At 38.8% G+C, this 25,131-nt stretch overlaps 1 protein-coding gene across 2 annotated transcripts in view; it reads right to left on the bottom strand.

The window, feature by feature from the left end:
• The window catches only part of LOC143371409 (uncharacterized), a 173,421-nt gene that overhangs the window by 56,311 nt on the left and 91,979 nt on the right, over positions 1–25,131 (bottom strand). For both annotated transcript variants that reach the window (XM_076816559.1, XM_076816558.1), the window contains exon 4: positions 13,666–13,881. In XM_076816559.1, coding sequence (XP_076672674.1) covers positions 13,666–13,881 — 216 coding nt within the window. The remainder of the gene's footprint in view (positions 1–13,665; positions 13,882–25,131) is intronic.

Raw genomic sequence — 25,131 nt, 5'->3', positions numbered from 1 at the left:
AGAGCGGCGTCAGGTACCGGATTCGGTGTCGGTCGCCAGCCGTTTCGTCCACGTGGGCCTCGGCTAGCGCATAATGCGACGCGGTTTTTCGTTTTACCCGCGGCAGTTAGGCCCCGCGCAGTTTCCTCCGCGAATTTATCGCCCGTCCGAATCACGGGCCAGTCCATATAACCCGTTCACGATCGGTTCCCACCTCAGCCACGCTGAGGTGCCTCCCTTCTAGCCCCTCCGCTTGTCCCTTTCCCGGCACCCCACCTCCTCGCTCCCACCGTCCACGCACTGTTTTCATTCTTTTATAAATCTTGCAGAAGGTAATATATATCGGGGGTACGGGCGTATTCACTCGCGGCCGCGTTTTATGCGGCCGTATCCCTTTTGCATGCGCGCACCATTGAAATTGATTTCGGCCGGGCCGACGCGCCGCGCCCGAATAGCCACCGGAAGATTAATACCCGCAGTGGGCCCCCTTCGTTCGTGTTTTTTAATCCGGCCTCTCGTTATTTCGCGGACCGTCCTGCTTCGAGGAAAAGCTTGGGGAGATCTTTTTTGCATCTGAGAGGAACCAGGGCGTTCGAGGGTTGCTGTTAAGTGACCTACCTGATTTCTTTCAAAACCTCATGCTTGTAAGGAGTTTTCACTCGTCGGTACTACATGTTTTCTGTGAAACTGACGCGTCGAATCAAACAAAAGATAGCGAACGTATTCAGTGAAAATTTTTAATGTGCACAGCGCGTTCGAATCGATTGCGTCGTGTAAGTACGGTGTGAATGAAATTCATACATTTTCCAGATGTAAAAGAATCGCAGCGCTAGGTGTCAAAACCCGCAGCCTTCGATAAAGCAATCGAATGTAATAGTAACGTATCAGTTCTGTTCTCGTTTCCGATGCGGTTTCGATGCCTTTCTTGCAGGGCGATGGGAAATTATTTTCTGCAATAAATGATATTTTCAGCAGCTCGATAGAATGGAAGTCGATAATGTTTCTGCCGCGGCTTCGATGTCTGTGCTTGCAAGCTGGGGTTGTATGGGAAAAATTGTTCCGCTGAAAATAGCCTGTGGCATTCGAATCGCAAGCACAATGAGAAACCGATTAATTACAGGACTGAATGAAACAAACTTTTTGGGTAAAAATTGAATTTGATGCGCAAACATTGTGTCTCCCTTTTTTCTCTCTCTGAGTGTAATTTTATTGTGAGGTATTAATTAACAAGGGAAGATCCCCAACTCGGAAATTCAAAGAATTATGAAACGTTGGGGATATGCAGTGGATATATAGGTATGCATTGCGCAATTTTATTTTACTGCTCAAATTCACTACGGGGGTAAAACTGACTCGTGATAATCCGGCTATTTTCCGGTTTTGTGTTATAACGAACTGTAAATTACCAAATGGTAGTCCTAATTAAAGGAAGTAACTTTTGTCTGTAAACTTTTGTCTGTCTCTCACAGTTCGCGAGTTATAACACAAAATCGGAAAATTGCCGGATTTTCAGGAGTCAATTACATCCCCTCAGAGTGGATTTAACCAGCAATAAAAAGCGTAATAAGCATTTATACACATCTGCAAAGTTTCATAATTTTTTTTTTTGAATTTCCGGGTTGGGAATCTTTCCTTGCAAGTAGAACAATTTTTGGAGTACAACGTAGTTATAACGTTAAGAAATGAAATTAAAATCAATTGAAATTATAATTGATGTAAAATAGTAATTAAAGAATATGAAAGTAAATATTATTGGAATTATGATACTTATCACAGTAATACAATAATATTTGACCAGTCATAGCAGTTTTTAAAACTGTCGTGTGTTTAATCAATTTATACTCCGCTATACCAAGATTTGTGTGACTTTGAAAATATCCTGATGAATTTCTTGTCAACTGCAATGTAATGCTGTAATTCATATTCCACAGCGTACATATAATCGATTTATCGATACTCCACGTCAAGAATATTTGATCTAAGAAAAGCCGTCGATCTCGAAAAGGAAAAGGATTTCCTTTTTCTAAGAAGACAGACGTGTATTTACTTTATGCAACGGAAAGCTCGAATATATAACACGAAGAATGGTAAGCGAGTTGCACAGGTGTGATATATCAGGCAGGAATTTTGGCGAGAGCAACGGAGCGATTTCCACGCACGAGTTTGCAGTGCGGCGAAGTGACTAATACGAGAAGTTATCCGTTTAGGAATCCGCCATAAATAGTGGAGGTTGGCACAGACCAAGAAAATGTTTGACATCCTATTATCCAGGAATCGAAATCCTCCTGGAATACTCCTTAGAGAAGTCAAATATTTGAGCAGTTCAGCGGGCTCCACTCGATACGCGGCGAAGGCACGTTTCTTTGAGCTCCCTCCATTTCATCGCTGGAACTTCTATAAACCCACATTTATCATACCATTGCCACTTGTCAAGCGAAAGATTATTTCGAAAGACTTCGATCACGATTTATGCAATTATCGGGGTCCAGGAATTCTCGTGTAACAGCCCCCAAAAGTAACTAATATTTATGAATTTTTTTTAAGAAACTATTGCTAATATCGGATTATACTCTTTTGGGATATAAAGAGGCATCTCTAAATTTGCAGATTTTTTTTATATGTCGATCCTGCTTATTATTTATTAATTATTGTGGAGTCTTGTCAACCTCTTCGACAATGTAACGCCTGTTGGTGGTACGTGCAGCACCTGTCACAGTCATCTGATTCGAAAAAAGAAGAAAAGTTTCTTAAAGTTAGATAGTGTACACTGCGATTGACCCTAATTTAAAGCAAAGAAATGAAAAATTTAAAAAGGTATAGTGTTTGAAAATAAGTAAGTTTTTTCCTTCGATAAATTTACTTTATATCGATGAAAAGAGTATTATAAATAAACAAGAAAATTAAAATTTTATGTTCAGCCCCAGCGTAAACTATCTAACTTTAAGAAATTTTTCTTCTTTTCGCAATCAGATGACTGTGACAGGTGCTATACGTATCATCAACATCTTCGAAGCAGTGAACAAAAATCCAAAATAATTAATAAATAATATGACGGATCGAGATAGAAAAAAATATTTTCTGCAAGTTTAAAGATGCCTCCTTATATCCCAAAATAGTTTAATGCAATATTAACAATAGTTTTTAAAAAAAAAAATCGTTTCGGGGGCTGTTACAGAATCCCCCTTAAGTGAATTGATTACTCTATAGCTCAGCCATTACTCAGCTTAAAATTTCCACATTATTCATATCACTAACATCAATGAGACCATATAAGTTACGCAAGTTATTAAAGCTTCTACATCTACAGCTTCCACAATCCGTTAATCGTCTACAATTTCCTAAACCTAACATACAAAATGACTAAAAAAGTAAAAAGTATTCCTCCCTCCATTCCACGAGCAGTCCACTTTCCCAACCACCTTCACCCTATTCAAACCAAAAGCACATCGATTCGACCTCGAAGAATCCACCCCCTTAAGGTCTCCGCACACATATCAGTTCCGCGACGGTTCAGTGCGAAGCCGTCAGTCTCTTTGTTTCAGCGTCAGTGACTGGCAAGGGAAAGAGCGAACTGCTCCTTTCCAAAACAGGGGAACGATATTTTTTATACCACTGACACTGACTGCACTGAACAATCGCGGACCTAACATGTGTGCGTAGACCTTTAACATTTGACTCCGCCCTTTCCGATGTTAGTTCCCGACACTCGACTCCGTCACTCAGGCTCAAACAATTCTGTCACTTTACTTCTGGCTGTTGCCACGGAACTCCGTTTCTTTGCCCACTCGAAAGGCAATTATATTTCAGAGGGTGTCCCAGCCGCCGGCACGCAGCTGCGATACAGTAGGCATGAATTCCTAGTCGCTCGACAGGACGGTTCCTGGTTAATACTGCAAGTTATCCACTTAGGAATACGCTCTGATACCGCGCGGGTGTTGCTCGATGGGTGGGGCGCAGGGGCGAGGGGGGCTGTAACGAAGAGTTTCGGGGTGCGCGGAAGTAACAGGACTGTTACCAACTTGGGATAAACGGAGGTAAGTTGGCTGGCTGGTACTTACGGGACTGGTGTCTGGCGGCGAAAACCCTCGGACAAAGTTTATTCCCCCGCTCGCGGCCCCCCCGGAGAAATACCGGGGACACTGATTTACATAACGATTAAGTTAATTAACGAGGTCTGCCGTTGGATTGTTAATCCAGCGGGGCGAGGAAGGACGTCGAACGTCCCGTGGCGTTGCCAGAATGAGAATTATTAGCGGTACACGGGGCGCGGGTTGTTTGATCGAGTAACTTCCCGTCCCTTTGGAACTATCGATCTTTGGTTATTTTATTGGGAGACGAAGGTGGAGGATGATTCTTTGCGTGGGCCTGCGAATGGAACGCTGTGTACCAGGCGATGTTAAGTTCAGCTGTTGCGGATCTTGAGATTAGTTTAATCGGTTTTCTTCATTTTGGCACGGATTTTATGTGGTTTCCATGGATTCAGAATTTTAGGTATGAACATGTGCAAACGCATCATGTTTGGCTGATTAAATGTTCATTAATACCTGTTACCATTACTTTGGTGGTTTGTTTGTATCAGACGATTTCTTTGAAAAGGACTGGTTTCTGTTTGATAATTTTTGTAAGAATTAGTTATCGATACTTTTTTTTATTATTTTAAAGAATCTTGACGAATACTTATAAATATCTAATGCGCGAGTGCTTAATATCTCTTAGGCCCGAAGCGAAGTGCGGATGTATTTTGCTAGTACCAAATAAAACTGAAATATTTTTCTACCTTCGTGATTGTCACCTGTCAACTTCGATTTTTATAAAACATTTTATTTATACAATGACATAAGGCCACTATATATAGTCGCTTTCATTTAAATTACTCGACTAATTTATTAGCATCATCTTTCCCCAGGAACTGCTTTTATCGCAACGAATTCCTCTATCTCCTATAACTGCAGAAAAGTCGATCTAATTTGTATCAAACTTGATGCTTCCATTCTCCTAAGCCGAAACAGATACATCTGCAGCAAATTGGTTTATCGTTCACAATATTTGCTGTCGTCCTGAATCGTGTTATCAGTTATGGTATCTATATGATATCGACGTCCGGAAAGATCATTTCCACAAGTACGATTTTAAATTGACAACTTATGGAACACGCTATCACATTGGAGGGAGAAAACCACTGTGCCAGTTTGAAAAGTAAGCTCGATTCTGCATTTTATTTTTTAGTGTAGTAATGTTCTTCTAATCGATATTTATCGATGCACTAAAAATAAATTCTTCAAAGCGTAGAATGAAATGAAATTATCAAAAAAATAGTAATTTTACGTAGAATTGTTTGCCGCTGAAAATGATTCGTACGAGAAAAGTGATTTTTTGATTGGCAAGATTTTGGAAATTTAATGAACAAGTGGATTTTCAAGTTTTGATAGCAGCTTCTAAGATTTACATACTATCTGCCACACTATCGTGAGTTTTGAAGAAACTCAAATATAAATTGGGGAATTCCATTTCTGGCATAAAGTTGTCCAGTTTTTCAACGTGTAATTAGAACAAAAGCGAGACGATAAGACGATGGACAATATATGTAGGGGAGGCCGGGGCTAAAAGTTCCGATTTCGATGAAACATAAAAAATGACTGGAAAATAATGTAGTTATTCTCTTCACTATTGACTAATTTCTTGTTAAATTTAGTATATCTTCTGATTTTAAGCTTGTGTTTAATATATTGTAATAGGTTTCCCATAGAAAGTAATTTATTTGTGGCTGATCGAAGCGGAACTTCTTACCCCTATATGGGGCAAGTTGTTATCGCATTGGGGTAAGTTGTTACTATGATATAAGAGTTGTCTTTTAATGAAATATTTCATTTTCTAATGAAATAAAACAGAATTTTATTAATAATGGTTATTTATGAAGGTTCGGACCAACAAAAATGTATTATCTTTAAAAGAAAACTAAAAGCGACAGTTTTTATTTATCTTTACGCATAACTTCGATCGAAGTCGTGTCCCTTTCCGCCTTTCATTCATATGTTCGCATCTTAAAGCACAGCGGAAACAATTTATAACATTTGCGGCAGGTCTGTGAAGATAGCACCCCCAAATTCGAATTTTTGGAAAAACTCAACGGCATTCGTTTGTCCATCGTTTGCCCACGTTTGCACATAAAAAATTTTCGTTTGCCCACCCTTAAAAAAAAAAGTTATGAACAAAATAAAAAATTTGTCTTCATCACCCATCATGAATGCATTTCAATTTTTTTAATAGAAGGATACGAATGTACCCGATCTAGCCACGTTTGCCCACTCTCAGATTTCATTTGCCCACCCTCCAGAATTTAAATAAAAAATAAAAACCGCGAAAAAATGAGTATAGATGAAGCGATCGCGTTAAAGTTCGATTATTCTCGAAAATATTATGAAAATCGTTCTTTCAACGGTGCAGTTCGTTAGTTTAGATGTAGAAGAGATTTGCCCATCCATTAATTTCGTATGCCCACCCTTCAGAATCGAATTATTAATGAAGATAGCCAAGAAGTGCGGTACCCGTTGAAGCGATCGCGTTAAAGTTCGATTTTTCTGGAAAATATTATCAAAATCGTTCTTTCAACGATGCAGTCCGTTAATTTAGATATAGAAGAGATTTGCCCATGCATTAATTTCATATGTCCACCCTCCAGAATCGAATTATTAATAAAGATAGCCAAGAAGTGCGGTACCCGTTGAACCGAATACCTTTCCGTTCGTTTTTTCCCGAATGAATTATCAAAATCAATTGTACTTACCGTAAAGGTTGAAGGTGTTTGGTGACATGTTATCCAAAAAATGTTGCACACACTTCTTTCTCACTTTATTGGAACGACACTTAAATTTGTATCGCTCATCGAACACTTCACACTTTTCACACATCTGCAGCATGTGCAGAATATCACCAGAGTGGTTTTCTAGTCATTTTTCACTAATTACCGCAATGATATCGCACAACGGAAAATAATATAATCTCACAGTTACTTCACAAACCGTAAATGAATGCACGGTCTCGCAAGAGTTGCGTCCGAACTCTGTAGACCGACTGACTTTCGTGCGTCGTTGGAAGGAATTCGAGGGTATCGCAGACATCTGTTTACGTTTCGGCACGTTCGATGACGACACGCAGCGTTGATACCCTAAAGGGTAGCAGCGCCGAGTGCCACTGCCGAAACGTAAACAGATGTCTGCGATACACTCGAATTCTTTCCAACGACGCACTTCTTGGCTACCTTTATTAATAATTCGATTCTGGAGGGTGGACATACGAAATTAATGGATGGGCAAATCTCTTCTACATCTAAACTAACGAACTGCACCGTTGAAAGAACGATTTTCATAATATTTTCGAGAATAATCGAACTTTAACGCGATCGCTTCAACGGGTACCGCACTTTTTGGCTATCTTTATTAATAATTCGATTCTGGAGGGTGGACATATGAAATTAATGGATGGGCAAATCTCTTCTACATCTAAACTAACGAACTGCACCGTTGAAAGAACGATTTTCATAATATTTTCGAGAATAATCGAACTTTAACGCGATCGCTTCAACGGGTACCGCACTTTTTGGCTATCTTTATTAATAATTCGATTCTGGAGGGTGGGCATACGAAATTAATGCATGGGCAAATCTCTTCTACATCTGGACAAACGATATGCATTGTTAAACAAACGATTTCATCGTTTAATTAATTAAAAATCGAACTTATACTTGGTCGTCTCAACGGGTACCGCACTTCTTGACTATCTTTATTCATAATTCGATTCTGGAGGGTGGGCATACGAAATTAATGTATGGGCAAATCTCTTCTACATCTAAACTAACGGACTGCATCGTTGAAAGAACGATTTTGATAATATTTTCCAGAAAAATCGAACTTTAACGCGATCGCTTCACCTGTACCCTTCTTTTCGAGGTTTTTATTTTTTAATTCGATTCTGGAGGGTGAGCATACGAAATCTGAGAGTGGGCAAACGTGGCCAGGTCGGGTACATTCGTATCCTTCTTTTAAAAAATTGAAATGCATTCATGATGGGTGAAGACAAATTTATTATTTTGTTCATAACTTTTTTTTGAATGGTGGGCAAACGAAAATTTTTTATGGGCAACCATGCGCATACGATGAACAAACGAATGCCGTTGAGTTTTTTTAAAAAATCGAATTTGGGGGTGCTATCTTCACAGACCTATTTGCGGCGGGGCAAGTTTTTACGGTAACAACGTGCCCCAAGTCACGGTAACAACTAGCCCCTACCGACACATGTAGCAATTTCAAAGACTATTCTGCTTATACATGTATTCAAACGATAAACACTATTACACCATGTTCTTAAATGTCATTTGATCCATAAGAACGATTCAATCTATAATATCGACGTTAAATAATTGAAATAGACCAAAAAGTAATGATAGAAAAATTTTTACTTATCTGGTACGCGACTAATAGGTCCTTGCTTACAACCACAGAATTCGCTGTCGCGGACGCTATTAAATTGGGCGACAGAGTGGCGTGATCAACTCACACGGAAAAAATAATTTAAAGTACAACGCTCTTTTTATTTTGAAGACAGAGCCGTCGGAACAACTTACCCCCGGAACTTTTAGCCCCGGTCTCCCCTACCTATCTTAGAATATTCTTCCAAAATTTGAAGCCAAACCCTTTATTAGATTTCTAGAAATCTTTGCGGCCACAAAATAACTACTTTTTTCAATCAATGAAAATTAACATTTTTTCTTTTCTTGGAGAAAAAATAAATTGTAAAGTTGAACTTACTTTCCGATACAGCACAGTGGTTATCCACCTTAAGAAGCATAAAAAGAACGCTAAAAAGTTTGCGTCGCGAAAATTAGAATATCAGAAAGTTTATAGAACGCATCTGCATATTTATGGAATGCAGCCCGTGCATTATTTTCATTTATCAGAATTTTCATTTATCACCCTCGAAGGAGCAATGCCAGCAACGGAATGTCGATATTAATATCGGGGGAAGCGAAGAGGCACAAGGAGACAGGATTCCTTTCGCCGCAAAGTACGAACTTACAGGAATGAAATTTCTTTGGACCCCGTCACGATTTCTTCAGACATTCGTCTTCATCTGTACAGAACGCTTCAGAATTATAGGATTACCTTGGGTAATAGAGCTCGTGGGAAAAAGGATGAAAACTCGTGCTAACCGTAGGTCTGTAAATATATTGTTCTTGAGATATTCGTTTGTATCTTCAGAATGAAACAATTATTGCCACGTTTCATGATATAGTGGAATTAGCGATTTAATTAAATTAAACTGTGGACTACTGGAAACCAAAAGAATGAAGTCAAAAACGAATAATACGGAATATGGATTTGTGATAGTTTCAAAGAGAAATTTCAAGTATCGGAAATGAATCTCACTAGATGGTATTGGGAATGTAAATACAACCAATCTATAATTAGATCTATTTGTTCTTCATTTTTGATCAGTTGAGTTAGTTTGCAATAAGTGCAAAGCCACGAGCTAAAAACTTGAATAACTCAAAAATAATTACTTCATGAGGCGATGTATATTAAGAATTTTTTGTGTCTTTTCACGAGGTTTATGGCCCACTTAAGCCTGCACCTATAGTTTCGATGCCCCTTGCGAAACCTTATCTAACTTACAATGTTATCAAAAGAAAGTTATTTAAAAAGTTATCGGTTTTCAAATTTTTTACTATTTTGTTTTGTAATTCGTTCAAAACAGATCATATTTTACTAACAATTTTTTCACGTCACTATGTTCATTGCTTAAAATATAATGTAGTGATTAGAACTTTTGTTTAAAAGAATATATTGAGCTTGATTTTGGTGGCGATATACTTGAACAAGGGCTTGCAGAAATGCTTTCCATTGCCACTCAAGGTCGCGGAGTATTTGCTAGATCTTCCAGTTCCGGTGAACGGTCACGATTCTCCAAGGATTATCTTGAATCCTCGTGGGATTTCGCTCACTGACGGGGAATCTCGTGTTTTTGCTACGTCCTCGTTTATCTCTATGACTTCTCGCAAATATTTGAATCATGCTGTCACAAAGCTACTCAGCCCCCAAAGTGCAAGATTAGAACTTTTGATCTGATTAGAAATACAATTGTAATTTGAGGAATTCATTAAAACACGAATTTACATTAAACAAGTATTGAATTCTTATGTGTTCATGGTTTCAACAAATACCGTTAAAACAAAATTCCCAATTGTCATTTGTTATTTTTGAAAACATTTTTTTAGGTATCTGTGGTCATTGTATAGGTACGGCTCATGGATAGAATCTGACCCAGATTGAAATAAGCTCTTCGGATGACGTTTATTCTTAGAACAAATTGGAATAGAATTGAAGAATGCAGGAGTTGTCTGAATGCCTAGAAGTCATGTCTAATGAAGGTATGAGTCATTAATTTACGGACGTTACACTCGTGGAGAATTAACTTCTCACTCTGTATTTACTCTGTGAGAAGTTGTAATGTATATATATTACAAGTTGAATAGCAGCTGATCAAGAATTGGTACAATGTGTCGGAGAATATAATACAACTGCAAATAACATGAATTATTGAAAATGAGTCAAAGCTATTGGTTAGCTTTTTCTGGAAGCAGGCTTTGTTATCGAGAACGATTTTGAAAATTCTTTGGATACATGTGGACCTGACTAAGAACGAGTTGCATCTATAACATCGATTTTCTTCCAAAAAAATACCACTGAAAAAATCTTATTCGACAATTTTGACTCGTTATTGTATAGTCATTTCATTCAGGTATGTTACGTTTAACGAAGCTTCAAATCCAGAAATATTATTCTATATTCTTGACTCATTTTTTCAGGTAGAATCACCACGTTTCAGATCGTATCAAGAGTTACAGGGCACCCTGCATAAAAGAATAACAGGAAAGCCATGGTATTTATATCCTGGGTATAAAAATGAAATCTGTCTTTACAACTTGAAATAAATTTAATACAGTGTTTTTATGGTTCCAGTAAAGAGCACACCTATACTTGAGTGAAATATTACCTTCCTAAATGTTTCGTGTAATTATTTTCTAAAGAGTGGAAGGTTAAATTCAGGTAGTTAAATTCTCTTTAAAAAAAAACAGATCGTGTAGTTACGTAATATTATTCAGACCCCATTTTTGGTAATGTTCCCAATGATTAAAACCTTTTGGAAGGAAATCCAAGCGGAGCAGTAAGCTGAAAATGGTTCCGCGAGAGATTTAACAAGGTTTTAAATATACCGAGCGAGAATTAATCTGCTGATCCTCTTGAATGTAAAATAATGAGGTGGTGATAAACAGAGAGCACGGAATTTCTCTAATCCGTGAAATATATTAAAATTCAGTGGTTCTAATAAGACGACAAAATTGAAAAAAACGATATAACTGATGATATTTTTTACGATATTTAAAATAACTTTTTAAATCATTCTTTCTTTTTGTTGAGTCTCCGTAATTAAGAAAAACTGAACCAGTTTGTTTAGATTAGAATAGAAAAATGTGAACGCTTTTCTTGTAACATTAGTAACTGACGGTCTCTTACACAGATTTCAATTACAACATGCCATGGTTCATAATTAATTGTGACTCATGAATTACATTTGTGAGTCATGATGAAAAAGTGTAGAAAGTGGAAGATAATTCGTAATGCAACTGGAGAGAAGGCTTCTTCGTGCAAAAACAAAATAATAAATAAATGAAAACGCAGATAAAAATAACGATGTGTAAATATAATAAGAAACAGGACTTGTTTCACAATTTCCACTTAATTTTACAGAAAAGACCACCTTTACAGTAAGAAAGATCTCAAAATAATGTCTATAAAATTGAAGATTTTTTTGCCAATTACAACAAATTTAAATAAGTCACAGCAGAATGAAAACTAAAAAAGAAGACCACAATCCCTCCACAAAATTAATAATAATTCGTCATTGTTAAACTATTAAGTATCAAAATATTCTGAAGCTCCCACAGTTCTTTGACTTTCTCGGAATTTATCGCGCGTCAATGTCGTCGTGGTCCCGCGGCTCGATTTCGCTCTCGGGGGAGGATCGGCGGGCGAAGATCGCGACGTTTCACCCCCACAGGCTAAAGCAAACACATTTCTGCGGCGTTTGGCAAGGAGAAAGCAAGATGCTGTCGATTTTGACAGCATGTGTGCAGAAAGTCTGCGTCCCGCCAAGATTTGTAACGCAAGGAAGGAAACGCGATGAAATTCCTTTCCCCGGCTACCAAAAACGCTGTCCCCGATATATCGGTGTTTATAAATAGATCAGCGATGCGCAGATTTCTAAAAAGAAATATAAAAATTCTGGCATCAACCGTATATGGCTGACAGTGGTAAATTTTTGGGGCAACACTTTTGCCACGTAGGTCTGACAAAATTAGTTTTATAAGAATTTGTTTAATTTCCAATGAGTCGCGGATTACAATTTTTATAATTTTGGCACTTTTCCTTCGTTTTATGGGGGACTTACAGAATATTCTAAACACGTGTTGTAAAATTGTACGTGTTGCAAGTATGCTACGTAAATTTGGTAAACATCGTCATTGCATTATTAATATTTCGTCGAGAATAAGGATAATACGATAACATGAGCTCACTTACATAGTTCTTTCGAGGTGAGTCTTCGAGAATATTGTGAAAAAATTGCTAGATGTTGTTATCTGTAAAATCGATACTTATGGGCTCAGAATAAAAATATAGTTTTTGTACCTAATGGTTTTTGGATAGACAATAAGTAACTGTTTCTTGAAGTGATAGGTTACATAAGTTGGGGTATATAAAGAGGCTTCAAGAAATTGTGTTTACTGTATGTAATTAAGTGCTGAAAGATTTTTATTTTATAACAAGTGAATTTAGTTAGTTTTATATTGTATCAATAAAAGATAAACAGAACTTCGCATCGTAAGTTCTATAAGTTACATACATTAATAATTATTTTCAGGAGCTCGCGGACGCGTGTTTCTCAAACAGAAGAGTAATTCACTAAAGTAAATTCACTTCATTTCGCTATATAAAGTATAACTGAAGTCGTGGTCAAAAACACACACTGTAAATTTCTCTATAAAAAATTAACCAAGTCTGTAAAGTACTTATTAACTGGACAATATTGTCTATTCTTGTGAATTCAATTGACTTTTAATTTGTCAATTTCATTTTCTAAACGCAATCTACAGATCCCACATATAAATGAAACGAGACCCTAGCAGTTGCCACGCAATGTAATTCGTACCTATATTAAGAAAAGAATCTGAAGTTTGGCACAGTGTTTCATTTGACATTTTCATCAGTTACTGCTGCCCTAAACTTAACTTTCAATTCGCCAATTCAAACCACCATTTAAAAACCTAAACACTGCTCCACTTCTGAAAGTCCCCGGTTCGTGACCTGGCGCTACTCACAAATCGGTCATCGCTTCGTTGAAGCAATCTTCACGCCTTTAATCGAAGCGCGAATTGGTTCGACTTCGAAGTTTGGCCTGATAGCACTTTAGTGCTGGGCCAGTCGACAAGCTGGCTTCTCGATTTGCAAGGACATTTTGTCCTGTCATCGAAGTCTAACTTGTCAATGCTCAAACGCTTTCACGGCGTCGTTATGGTTTCCCAAGGAGTAGATTAAGCAGCAAAAGGTTGAAAAAAGCGCATTTGGTACTCACGATATCGAAGTCTAGATTCTCAGCTATCCAGTCGCGGCCCTGCTTGAATTCGTCGTGAAGACCCATGATGTACAGGGTGTCGAGACCGTCGACGATGGTTGCACCCATGTTGGCAGCACCGAAGATGGTCGCGCTGTGCCCCCTCTTCGAGATCGGTCGCAGCTCGTTCTTTCCCCACGCGTACCTCACATAATTGTCCCAACCATGCTTCATCATCTGTGTCAACAAAACATGAATCGTTAGATCAAATGGCCTGAATGAATATTTGGAAGCTCACGATTATATAGTAACACATTCCCTAAAGATTTTAGTTGTAAGGCGGGATTGTAGGTGCGTTTTGGGACACACTTTTTCGTAAAAGATAAAAGTAAACATCAGCATTGTAACCAAGAACTACTCAAAAATATCTAGAATTTTAAAAGTTATCCGTCAGGGTGAACTACCGTTCTGTTACACCAGCACAAGATTTTGAAATTAAAAATTGATTTTACCATAAAGTTTATTACAGGAAGCTGTTAACGAGATATTAGTTAGAAGTAAATCTGTGGGACGAGCCACATAATTCGCACGCGCTAAAAAAGTCCCAAATTATTGTTAAATATTCATAAATCTCTGCTGCGGGAGACATTGAAAGAGAGCTTTCGAGCCAATCCGAAGGAACCAGCAATCGTGTAATAATTTTTCTATCAGTCAGGGTTTTGGTAGCCAGTTAGTTGACTTCTAACAGTAACTAGTACAGAATCAGATTCTAGGCACTGAAGCAATTAGGCTCTCCGGCAATCATGTAACTCGGTTACTAACATAGTCAATTAAATAGTTTGGGGCCAATTAGTCTCTATATATTCCGCGTGAGAAATCCAGTCAAACTGGTAATCAATATACACATACAATTATCGCTATTTACCCTTCGTTGACACACCTCTTTTTTCGATCAACTTTGACATACCTGGGTGGCTCAAACCCAGAACAATTTTTGAATGACTGCCATTCTTATCTGAAGAATCCAATCGTTATGATAAAAATCATAGGTCAACTTTACAGTTAGTAGAATGTATTCCAATATTTGTTTTATTGAAATTTCATCACAGTTTTTGTAAAAAAAATCTAGATTACCACGTGTCGAGAAAACACGAAGAAAATCTTCAAAAAATTAACTAAAAAAATCGAACCCACCCCCGTTTCGAAATTATCGATTCAATTTATTTCGGTGGCCGCGATTTACTACGTAACTTGTTACAAACCAAATAAACTTAACAAGCGCGCGCGAACTGGATAAGAGCTTATGACTCACCCTTTATATAATTGTTAACGTTCTAACGTAACAGGACGGTGCACTCTATAGCGACGTGGCTCCATTAGAGGCTGCACCGTGCACGATGTACGTGTTCACGTCGATAATTACGCCGCGAGATGAGTTTCCGAGTAAAGACACAGGAAAAACTAACGTGCGGCTAGCCGAGGATACCTGAAACTCCCCAGGGAGATACACTTCAGCCCTGCTACCCGTCATTTATCCCTACTTCCCCTCGAACCTCTTCTTCCTCGCGGTTTCTTGCGATACCAGGCGAGGCGCTTCCTTCTTCGAAATGAAATGAATTCTGCCTCGCCGAAGATTACCAGGGAGTATGTTCACTTCGCTGGGCTCGAGCCACAGTTTGGGGAAACGAGGACTCCCCGTGCGTTTTCCTCGCGAGAAAACTCCTAATCCGAAGTTCGAAATGGTACCTCGTCAGCTGTGTAGGGTTTAATGTTGATTTCGAAGGTTTTCTATTCTTATGTTGGAGGTCTGTTTAGAATGGCAAAGGTTGAGGAAGTTGTTTAGGGGTGGGCGCATACAGATTTGTATAAAACTTTTCTGGTAAATTCGGTCACTCGTGTAACAATTTTCTAATTCTTTCGAAACTATTAGGGATCTCTTTGGTTATTTAATTCTGTTCCAGTTACTTGCAGTGTGTATTTAAGGGAGGAGCCCTATTTAGGACGCTAGGAATAAGGTGATTCTTGGGAATTTTTTTCTAAGAAACTGTCGAACGGATCTGTTCCAAATTTTCAGGGTATTTTAGTTCACATTCAAAGAATAAAAATGAATTTTTTCGTTACAAAGTGTTCGGTAGAAATGGAGATATATGAACATGTTCGTTAGGACTCGCGCGCTTAATATTCTCATATACACCCCAAATCTTCTTTGACGATCAAGAAACAAACAATATACGATTCATACATATTCATAACTCATAACTCCTGCCAAGAGATTCATCAAACGTGTCAGCGCGGTCTGGAAATAATGGACGGATCCTCAGGCTGGGACAGCACCGCGAATTGTATGGAGAAAAACGAATATATTAGCCTGGCTGGCTGTTCGGTGACCATTATTCCCGTTCCCTTTGATTTTTCGAGCCATTTGCTGGACTGTTCTGCCAGTTCGTGGTCGCTTCGTCACGTTTTTATGGCGGCATAATTCAGGGACAATATAATATCTGTGGGCCCTCGCTGGTGGCACCGACAGACGTGAGTCCTCCACTGCGAGCCCGCAGTGATCGTGGAAAAAAAGCAATAAATGGGGAAAAACGGCCGAGGGGAGAAAGAGGGATCGAGAGGGGGTGGTGGGATGACAGTGCGTGAAATTTTTTTGACATTATGGAATCCACGAGAGGCGAGATTACACGTGGAATGAGATTTCTCGTGAACTTTCTGAAACCTATTATTGCTCGCTCCTTTTTTGGTGAAATGCATTGGGGGGGAGTTATAGTAGAATAGTAAATATATTAATTATTGCACACGGAAACCTCATATTGGATTGTTGAAATAAATGTTTTCTTCCATTTTCATGTGTACATATGTACAGAATATTATTGCTTTCAGAATACTAGGATACTGGAAGTTGGATTTTGGAATACTAGAAAATTTCTCATTGTAATTTTTATATCTCAGCTTAAGTGATTAATCGCTAGCTATTATTTAGATAATTTATTATCCAAGTTGCAAATTTGATATGACTTGTATGCAAGTAAATAACTGCGGTATATTTGTGGATCCTAATTCAGAACAGGACGTCAGACATTTTCCCTGGGACCAAAAAAAATATTCGAATACTTATCTTGATATTACCACTTTTCAAATTGTTAGTAAACGTGACATCGGGCTTCTGCGTTAAAAATTACAAGAAGAAAAGGAGCGACGTCGCGTCGCTGATCTCGAACAGTCGCGCACCAAGATTTTCACCGTTGTCATCTTGCAAGAAGTGGCTATCACGAAGCCGTTTCGTCACTCCTTAGCCTTTTCCAAACGTTTCGCGGAACAAATTAGAGCTGATTGCGAGAATTAGGTCGAGAGGGGTTGATCGCGGTAGCGTATGCTGCTACTGACGAGCAATTTTCTGCATCGTCGCTCCGTTTTCTTAGCTGACACGGAACATCTTTATCATGGAGTTACGCTTTCGTGAGGAAAATTCTGCGACAGCAGGGTGTGAATATAATATTCATCTGAAAGGTGTGATAATTTATGAAATTATTATATAACTTAAATATGACTATCCAAATTATATACCATATACATATAATTGTTAAGGATTACGTAAAAGTAATGTTCTTTTTCTCATATTTTATATAAAGAAAGTGCAGCATATTTGGAATACTGTTAACAACATACTTTTCTTTACTAACTTGCCCTTGCTCGCAAAATTCGTAAATATTTTCGTTTCCAATTGAAGCATAAGTTGAATGTCCCAATTTCTGCTCATTTAAGAGGCAACTCGTCATAAAGAAGGTGTACAAAATTTGTTTGTGATGAAAATTTGCAGAGTAATTGATCAATTCTTTAACAATAAATCAACCAATTCAAAAACTACATAAGAAATATATTTCAAGATGTTCAACTATTAGTAATTTATAATTAAATATATAATCCTCTAAATGTCCGTATTTCTGCTCACGAAAAATAGCGATGTATGTATTGCCCCAAGCTCGTGCAACACTCGCGTGAATATTTAAATAATTTAGAATTATTTTGTTGCAACTGCAGTACAAACGTAACGCGTATAATAAGAAAAATACGAAATGCGCAGAAATGGGGACACGAGCAGAAATTGGGACATTCACCTTACAGGCACAGGCAGAAAGCACACACATCTGCTTAATCCCCCGCCAGAAAGCATCTCCCAAGCTTCTCTCGTCCTTCTCCTCGCGAAGATTGCCTGCGCTCTCCCATCGAGAGGCAAGCAACGTGAAGTCGAAGACGCATAATCTTGCGGGCAAGCAGGGAGGATAAAACAAAGGGGGGAGCAATCCCAGGATGCCTGGTAGCCAAGGAAGGGAGCGACGTTGCAGAAAATTACAGAAGGCAGCCATCGTGGCGCGGCCGGTAGCTCGAATCGCGACGATCGACCCTTTTTGTCGTTATCCACGTAATCGCGGCTAATTTGTTCTGCAGCGACCACAGGGAACGCAGGCTGGAAGGGCCCAGCTCTTGGCTGGTAATCTGGTTAACATCCGTGTTAGGATTAAACCATTAGCCTGGCGGGAAAGGATACGGAAGGACGAACAACGACGGAGCCAGTGCTCGTGTACGACGTGCGGTCTTGTCCGATTATGCTCCCTCCGTTACGCTGTTCTCTCCAGCGACACTTGGTCCGCCTCTTCAACGATCGTTAGAGAGCTGAAGGTTTCGAGGAACGCGCCGATGATAATACGGCCGAATGTTTCAGACTATCAGGAAAGATGCGTACGCAGGTACCTGCTCGGAATTTTTGACGGGATTAAGGCAGCTTTTGCAGAACTTGACAGATACTTGACAGACCTGTATGGTGTGATGAAATATGGAGAAACAGGTACGTACAGTGGGTGGCTAAATTATTATACTCAAACGAAAAGGTTCGAGATTTTGTAAGTTTAAGCGATGGAATCAATTCTGAGAAACGCTTCTTGTCTTTTAGGCAAATGTTTTCAGAAGAATCCTCCTTTGTACTGAGGAATTATTTTATTGCTTTTTCCAAAACGCAAGGTACGTATACTTAAAATATACATAGGTATATAGATTGTTTCAAAAGTATTCACGAAAAGGAAACTGTAGGAGCATAGCAGCCTACATCTCGCTTCATTTTAATTCATTCGTCGCAATGGTTCTTGCTTCGAAGTTCCAAGAGTGCGTAATCCCCTAAAAATAGCTTGCTTCGTATCCCCGTTTTCATAAATGGAATTAGCATAGATTTCTCAGAGCCTAACGATTGCGCGGTTAATTTCATCGGATTACTGTCTTCCTTAGGTAGAAATGACATTAGATAATGGAATGGATCGAGGTTCATTTTATGTGATTAGCCTTTAGAGCTAATGATGTAGAGAAAATACGGAACTGTCACATAAGTGATGGAAAGGCTTTGAATAATTCATTACAAAGCATAGGTATATTTACTCAATTAAAATTGAATCAAATGACAGCACAATTCCTTATCTTTGCATAGAACTAATATTACATCATTTTTAGTTCATCGACGTTATGTTCGAGAATTAAGGTCCAGGGAAAACAATGTAAAACCACAAAATTCATTTAATGAGTAGTGGATTGAACTACTGTCTAATCCTTTTTTCACGAAGGAGCCATGTTGCATAATTGAGTGCATTAATGTTTTAAAATTATGGAGCTACTTAGTTTCAAGCGGATACTGTGCAAAGTTGGAAAGAAATTTTCTTGTCGAGAATATAAGAACTTTCAAACAATTTGTTCTGAAATGTGAATCGATTTCAATAAAGCTAGATTACCGCACAAACTTCCTGCTTCAAAAGCTAAACGGCGTAAGAAAATATTTTCTTAAAATGGTAAAAGCGTGCCACACAGTTCTCCATAAAACGCGAATGCAATTCCGCGAATTAATCAAATAAAACGGCATCACGTAACCGAAAATATCAACTTTCACGATTGAAAATTAACGGTAACCAATGCGGCTGCTCAAACGAAAGCGAGCCCCGCACCGCGAATTCTGTGAGGCCAGTGTTGATTAAATAAATTCGAGATTCGTCAGGAGATCTAGTGTCGAAGCATTACTGCTGATTAATTGGCAACCGAAGTCCTCGATAAGGGCTCTTTTGTTTCCCACTCCCTCCTCTATTTATCCTAGAAACCTCGCTAAATTGCTCGTTTAATTTGTAGATACCAAGGAGTAACATGCGCACGGAGGTATATCAAATTTCATGATCGTGTAGGGGAGACCGGAGAAAGTGAGCCCGAAAAAGTTTGAAGTCGAATAAAATTTTTCCCTTTCAATAAAAATCTGTGGAAATAGATTTATAATATAATTTAAACATTACTATTGATAAATGACGAATATCAATACTTAAAATAAACTTAGAGTATATTAAAATTCAACTTGAAAGAAATGATGCAAGTGGCATCACTTTACCCCATACATGGGGTAAGTCTCTAAGAATTAATTTCTAATTTTTTAAATGAATTTACATTTTTCGATGCCTGAATGTGCGTAATTATCATTTTTAAATTACATACATTTATTACGTCACCAAAATTTGTAAATATATTCTATTGTTAAAGAACAAATTAAGGAAGCTCATTTTACCCCGGGGTTCACTTTACCTCGGTCTCCCCTAGCAGGAGTTGCAACTAATTTGGCGAGTATCGTGTAGGTCGTAGGAGGAGCTCCTCGCAGTGCACGAACCTTCAATCGCGTGGCGCGTGTTTCCATTGATAAGCAACGAAACGGTAGGCGCCGAGAACCGTGAAGCCTGAAAAATATGAGCACAGACGGCCTCGCCAGTCGATTGAGCAATGCACGCTGAATAAATAAAACGAAAAAATAGGTCGAGCCACTTCGATGAGCTCGCAAACAGGTGCATCGGGAATCAGCCACCGTGTGATTCGATCTCGCGGGGAGTCGATTGATGAAAACTGATTTCGGCAAATAGGTGGAACCGGCGACCCCTGTCTGGGCGCTTTTAAATTCTCTCAATGGAATTTGATGTTGGGTATGTTTCTTTGCGATACTCTTTATGCTTAGTATCATAGGGAGATAATACTAAATTGGTGGATTATTGTCATTGACATCCTCTGTGACATGTAAATGAATGTCTCGAAAAATGTGTTTCTTGGAAAACTGACTTCACGTTATACCGAATTGAATTTTGCATAGTTTTATTGCAGACTGTTGAAAGTAACGTGTAAAACTATGGGAGCCCGAATATTTCCGAAACAACAGTCGCTAGTTAAAAAAGTGTCTTTTGTGAAAAAAAAACCGGTTTAAAAATTGCGGTACTGATAGTGGCTTGGCAATGAGCTAGTCATTTGCATACATATATTAACCTGCATAAAACTATCTACAATCATTACAATACTAGATCGTACACGTGTGGTGTAAGTAGCAACAAAGTAATTAAATTTCTCGTCCATCGTGAAATACAATTCCATCCAATAAATATTTAATCACTAAATAGTTACTTTTCCACTACTATTCAGCTAAATAATGACCAGCTAGATTAATCGAAACAACGTGTAAAAAAAACACTCACGAATGGCTCTGTTTTTTAAAAAAGAGTAATCGTTCTCCCAAAAATAAACCTCACGTTAGGTGAAACGATCAGCTGAGTTCGTAGAATAAACATTCAAGGGGGCAAGCTGAAAAATATCCAGTATCGAACGGTGAATGCTCAAACTGCTGGCCCAACGCAGTATCTATCTACGCCATATATTGGTTGTGGACATGAACGCCCGGTTGCACGCAAAGTAACAAGGAAACTCGATCCAAACTGGTGCGTCCACCTATCCCCGATACGTAAAGCTTTACTTAACCGTCTCGAGTTTATTTTCTCTCTTTATTTCCCGTGGTTTTCAGTTTACGTTATTCATTCCCCTCCTGGCCGTTCCACGATTCCAACAGTGATTTCGCGAAACCTTTCACTCTCCGCTGTCCCTTTATTGTTCTTTTGGCCTGCCCTGCCCGCCACCGAAATAAGACAGATACACCCACCTCTCTGGGAAAAGCTTTCTAAGGCCATAGTGGAAGAGACAATGCAATATTTGGGGGAAAAGAAACGAGAATTGGTCATCTTATATGTAATTTAATTTTATCGGTATCGTCGTATGAAGCAACCCGATTTTATTAACAACTTTCGTGAGATTATGCAATCTCCGATTTATTGTCGGACCTTAAAAGGGATACCAAAATTGGTGTGAAATGTTTAACTGTAGAAGCATAGTGGTTGAATGAAAATCCATGTTATTTTCGAAAGTGCACTTTTTCATTCGATGAAAGTTTCATTTCATAAGAATATCACGGGTCAACGGTGACCCATGTGGCACAGGAAACTTGTTAATGGTTATTCAGTTATCTATTTGCCCTCACAAAGCTTAACCTACCAATTTTAAAAAATGTAGAAAAGTAGAAACTCAAGAAATATGTGATCCATATCGAGCAGTTTGCACGATACCCATCTTTATAAAATATTTAATAATAAAGCTGCACAAAACCAGACAAACTCTCACAGTCCTAATCATCGTCACTTACCATTCCATTTATTAAACACCCAAAATTCGTCAATTGTTTTACGATTGTTTGTCTAAAACTTCAGTTTTCTCGGTTGTTTCAAAATGTTAGATAGGACATTTTACCTACAGAGGGCAGTGCTCATTTTTATAAGTATTGCTTAAGTAAATCAATATCTTTATTGATAGCAAGTGAGCTTTTACCAGTTTGAAAAGTAACAGCTCACACTATTCATCCAATCACCGACAGTCATGTGTCAATTTCGATTTCCTCTACCCGTGCCCTCGTTTCGTAACCTTTCGCTCTTATATGCCTATTCTTTTATTCCCACATCCCCCGTCCAGTTTCCATATTCATCCCCCCTTTTCTACCTCCATCTTCGCGCAACTCCCTCTGCTTTCTTATTCCGCACCAGATTTCGGTGTATCGGCAATACTTTCCCGATCCCGGTCCATTCCGTCCAAAGATCGAGATCGCAAAACCATTTAAAGAGTGGCCGTTCCCCCCGCAAAAGGCTCAGACGGTTTATGATCCGCCTGCCGCTGAGGTATTGCGCGCGCCACCCCCTCGCTGGCTCTATTAAATTTCGCAGGCACGCAGAAGAATGCCGAGACCCCCTCCCGATTCCAGACATTCTTCTCGCGGTTTATGCGTTTCCGATACAAGGGTTATGAAAAATTCGGCCCGAATTAGTTTCGACAATATAAAGTGCCCTGAGGAAGAGACGGTTCGGAACGCAGGGTTCGAGGCAAGCATTTCCGACATGCTAGGTTTCGGAAACCGAGGGTTAGACACTGCGGTTAATTCCTCAGCGTCTGGTGATGATTTTACCATTCGTGACGAACAAACGGCAGACGTTAATTTGTAGTTAAATAGCTGTACGTATTAAAGAATTATTGCACAAGATTTAGGGGCCGTTTCAACTTTTACAATAAATATTCCCCAAATTTCATTTCTGCGCTTCTGTCGTGCGAATCAAACCGAATAACTTGGAAGCTCGCTTCGGTTGTTTCTGAAAATGGAAACGGCAGTTGTTTCTCTTGTTGAAAGCTTCTTATCGTGCCGTCTCGGTGGAGATTTCCGTTAAAAATATCGCGATGGATCCTTGGAAAATTACGGGACAGTAGGAAAATATCGGAAAATCTTTTGTAAATATTATACAAGCTCGACTGAAGACAGAACAAACGATAAATACCTAGCAGCGAATAGTACGTATTACCGTGAAATTGATAAAAGAACAGAAATCTTCTAACATCCGATAATCCAGTCTCATTTCACTCAGCAAGAGACATAATTCTTCAAGCACGGTTTGATCATGAAACCAGTGTTAACCAAAAGCCGCAACAGAAGATAAATCTCAGCTGAAAGATTTAAGCAAGACAAATCTCCGCTGAAAGGTTTAAACACCGAACGGAGACAACACCAGGCGACCGAGGATCACGAGCAGAAAACCCCAACGTCGCTCGTAAGGGAGGAAAAACCAAGGGGGAATATTTAAATTAATTCTTGGAACCAATTTAACTTTCATCCTTGCAGAGAGCAACGGATCCCATCCACGAAAGGAGGGGCACCGTTTGCATCCCGGAAAAATCCGATCCGCGTCCCAGGCTACTGCCAATTTTTCTTACCCGTTCACCGTAAAATTACGTTCAGCTCGCTTTTCCCTTATTATAGCGTCAGCTCGTTAATGGATATCATTAAGCATCGAGGTGGAACGGGGTGGCCACTGCCTCTTTCCCCGTGGATTTTGTAGATCAGGGATACGTCCCTTGCACTGCCAAGCATAGCTCGAAAATGATGAATTTTATTGGAGTTGCTTGGAGAACAGTGGAGTCGTTAAACGAGAACGGTTCTCTTCATTCTGTTTTTCTTCGCGTAAGAAAATAGGGAAAGACGAGGAACGCGATATTTCTTGGAGAAATTGTCAACTGGAAGAATGTACATATGAGGATGCAATGCTTCAAGGCAGCTAAATAAGTCCTGCCCCGCATAACGACGCCGACGATTCGGTCAACGACGCCGACGATTCGGTCAACGACGCACGGACCGCATATGCGACAGTGGTCCCGTAAGATTATACTGCTCTCCTTAATTAAAATGTCCTATCTAGCATTTTACCATTTTTCAAAAAATGTTGAAGTATTTCAAGTTCCACACATCCTTTACCTTTTAAGTAAAGCTAGAAAACAAGGCGTGCTTCGTAAAGCTCTAGAAACAAGCTAATATGTTTATTTATTCGCAACGACAGCACAATGAAAATAATTAAACTTCAGTCTTTTATCTAAGGAGGGCGGTATAATGTCTAGAGCTGATCAAGTAGCTTGAAAATACAAGCTAAACTGAACTCAGATCAAGTGATTCGAACCAAGCCAAATATTCGAATGTCGAAGTAGCTTAATTATTCAAGCATGCTCGAAAAAATTCGATCTTTTTGAATGACTTGAGTAGCTTGAAGGTTTTAACCAACTTTAGCTTACATTCCAGCTAGTCGAATTGAAATAATGACTTCGAATCCCTAGAAGCTACTTGACAATCAACAAGTTACTCGGAACATCTCAAATTATTCTATTAATACCACGATAAAAATCTGAGTTACTTGGCTAAATTATTGGTCCTATGAGAACAAGACAGCTTTTTGTATTGCTTGCATCCAGATCGACGATATAAAAGGAAAGGTAAGTCCGTCGATTTCAAAACTTTCATATTTAATGTCATTTTTCCTACAAATGGCTGAGCGTCAGCGGTTAATATTTAAAGATTTGTTTATACACATTATTGCCAATGTTTCTAGCTCGGTTACCTTAAAAAATCGCTCGGCTCGATCGTAAAGTGAACGTCCCAATATCTGCTCATGTCCCCATTTCTGCTCATTTCGTATTTTTCTTATTATTATACGCGTTACGTTTCTACTATAGTTGCAACAAAATATTTCTAAATTATTTAAAAGCTTGGGGCAATACATACATCGCTATTTTTCACGA

This window comes from Andrena cerasifolii, chromosome 7 (assembly GCF_050908995.1).
Source record: "Andrena cerasifolii isolate SP2316 chromosome 7, iyAndCera1_principal, whole genome shotgun sequence".
NCBI lineage: Eukaryota > Metazoa > Arthropoda > Insecta > Hymenoptera > Andrenidae > Andrena > Andrena cerasifolii.
Note: the sequence above shows the minus strand (reverse complement) of the source record. Positions and strands in the feature narration are given on the sequence as shown.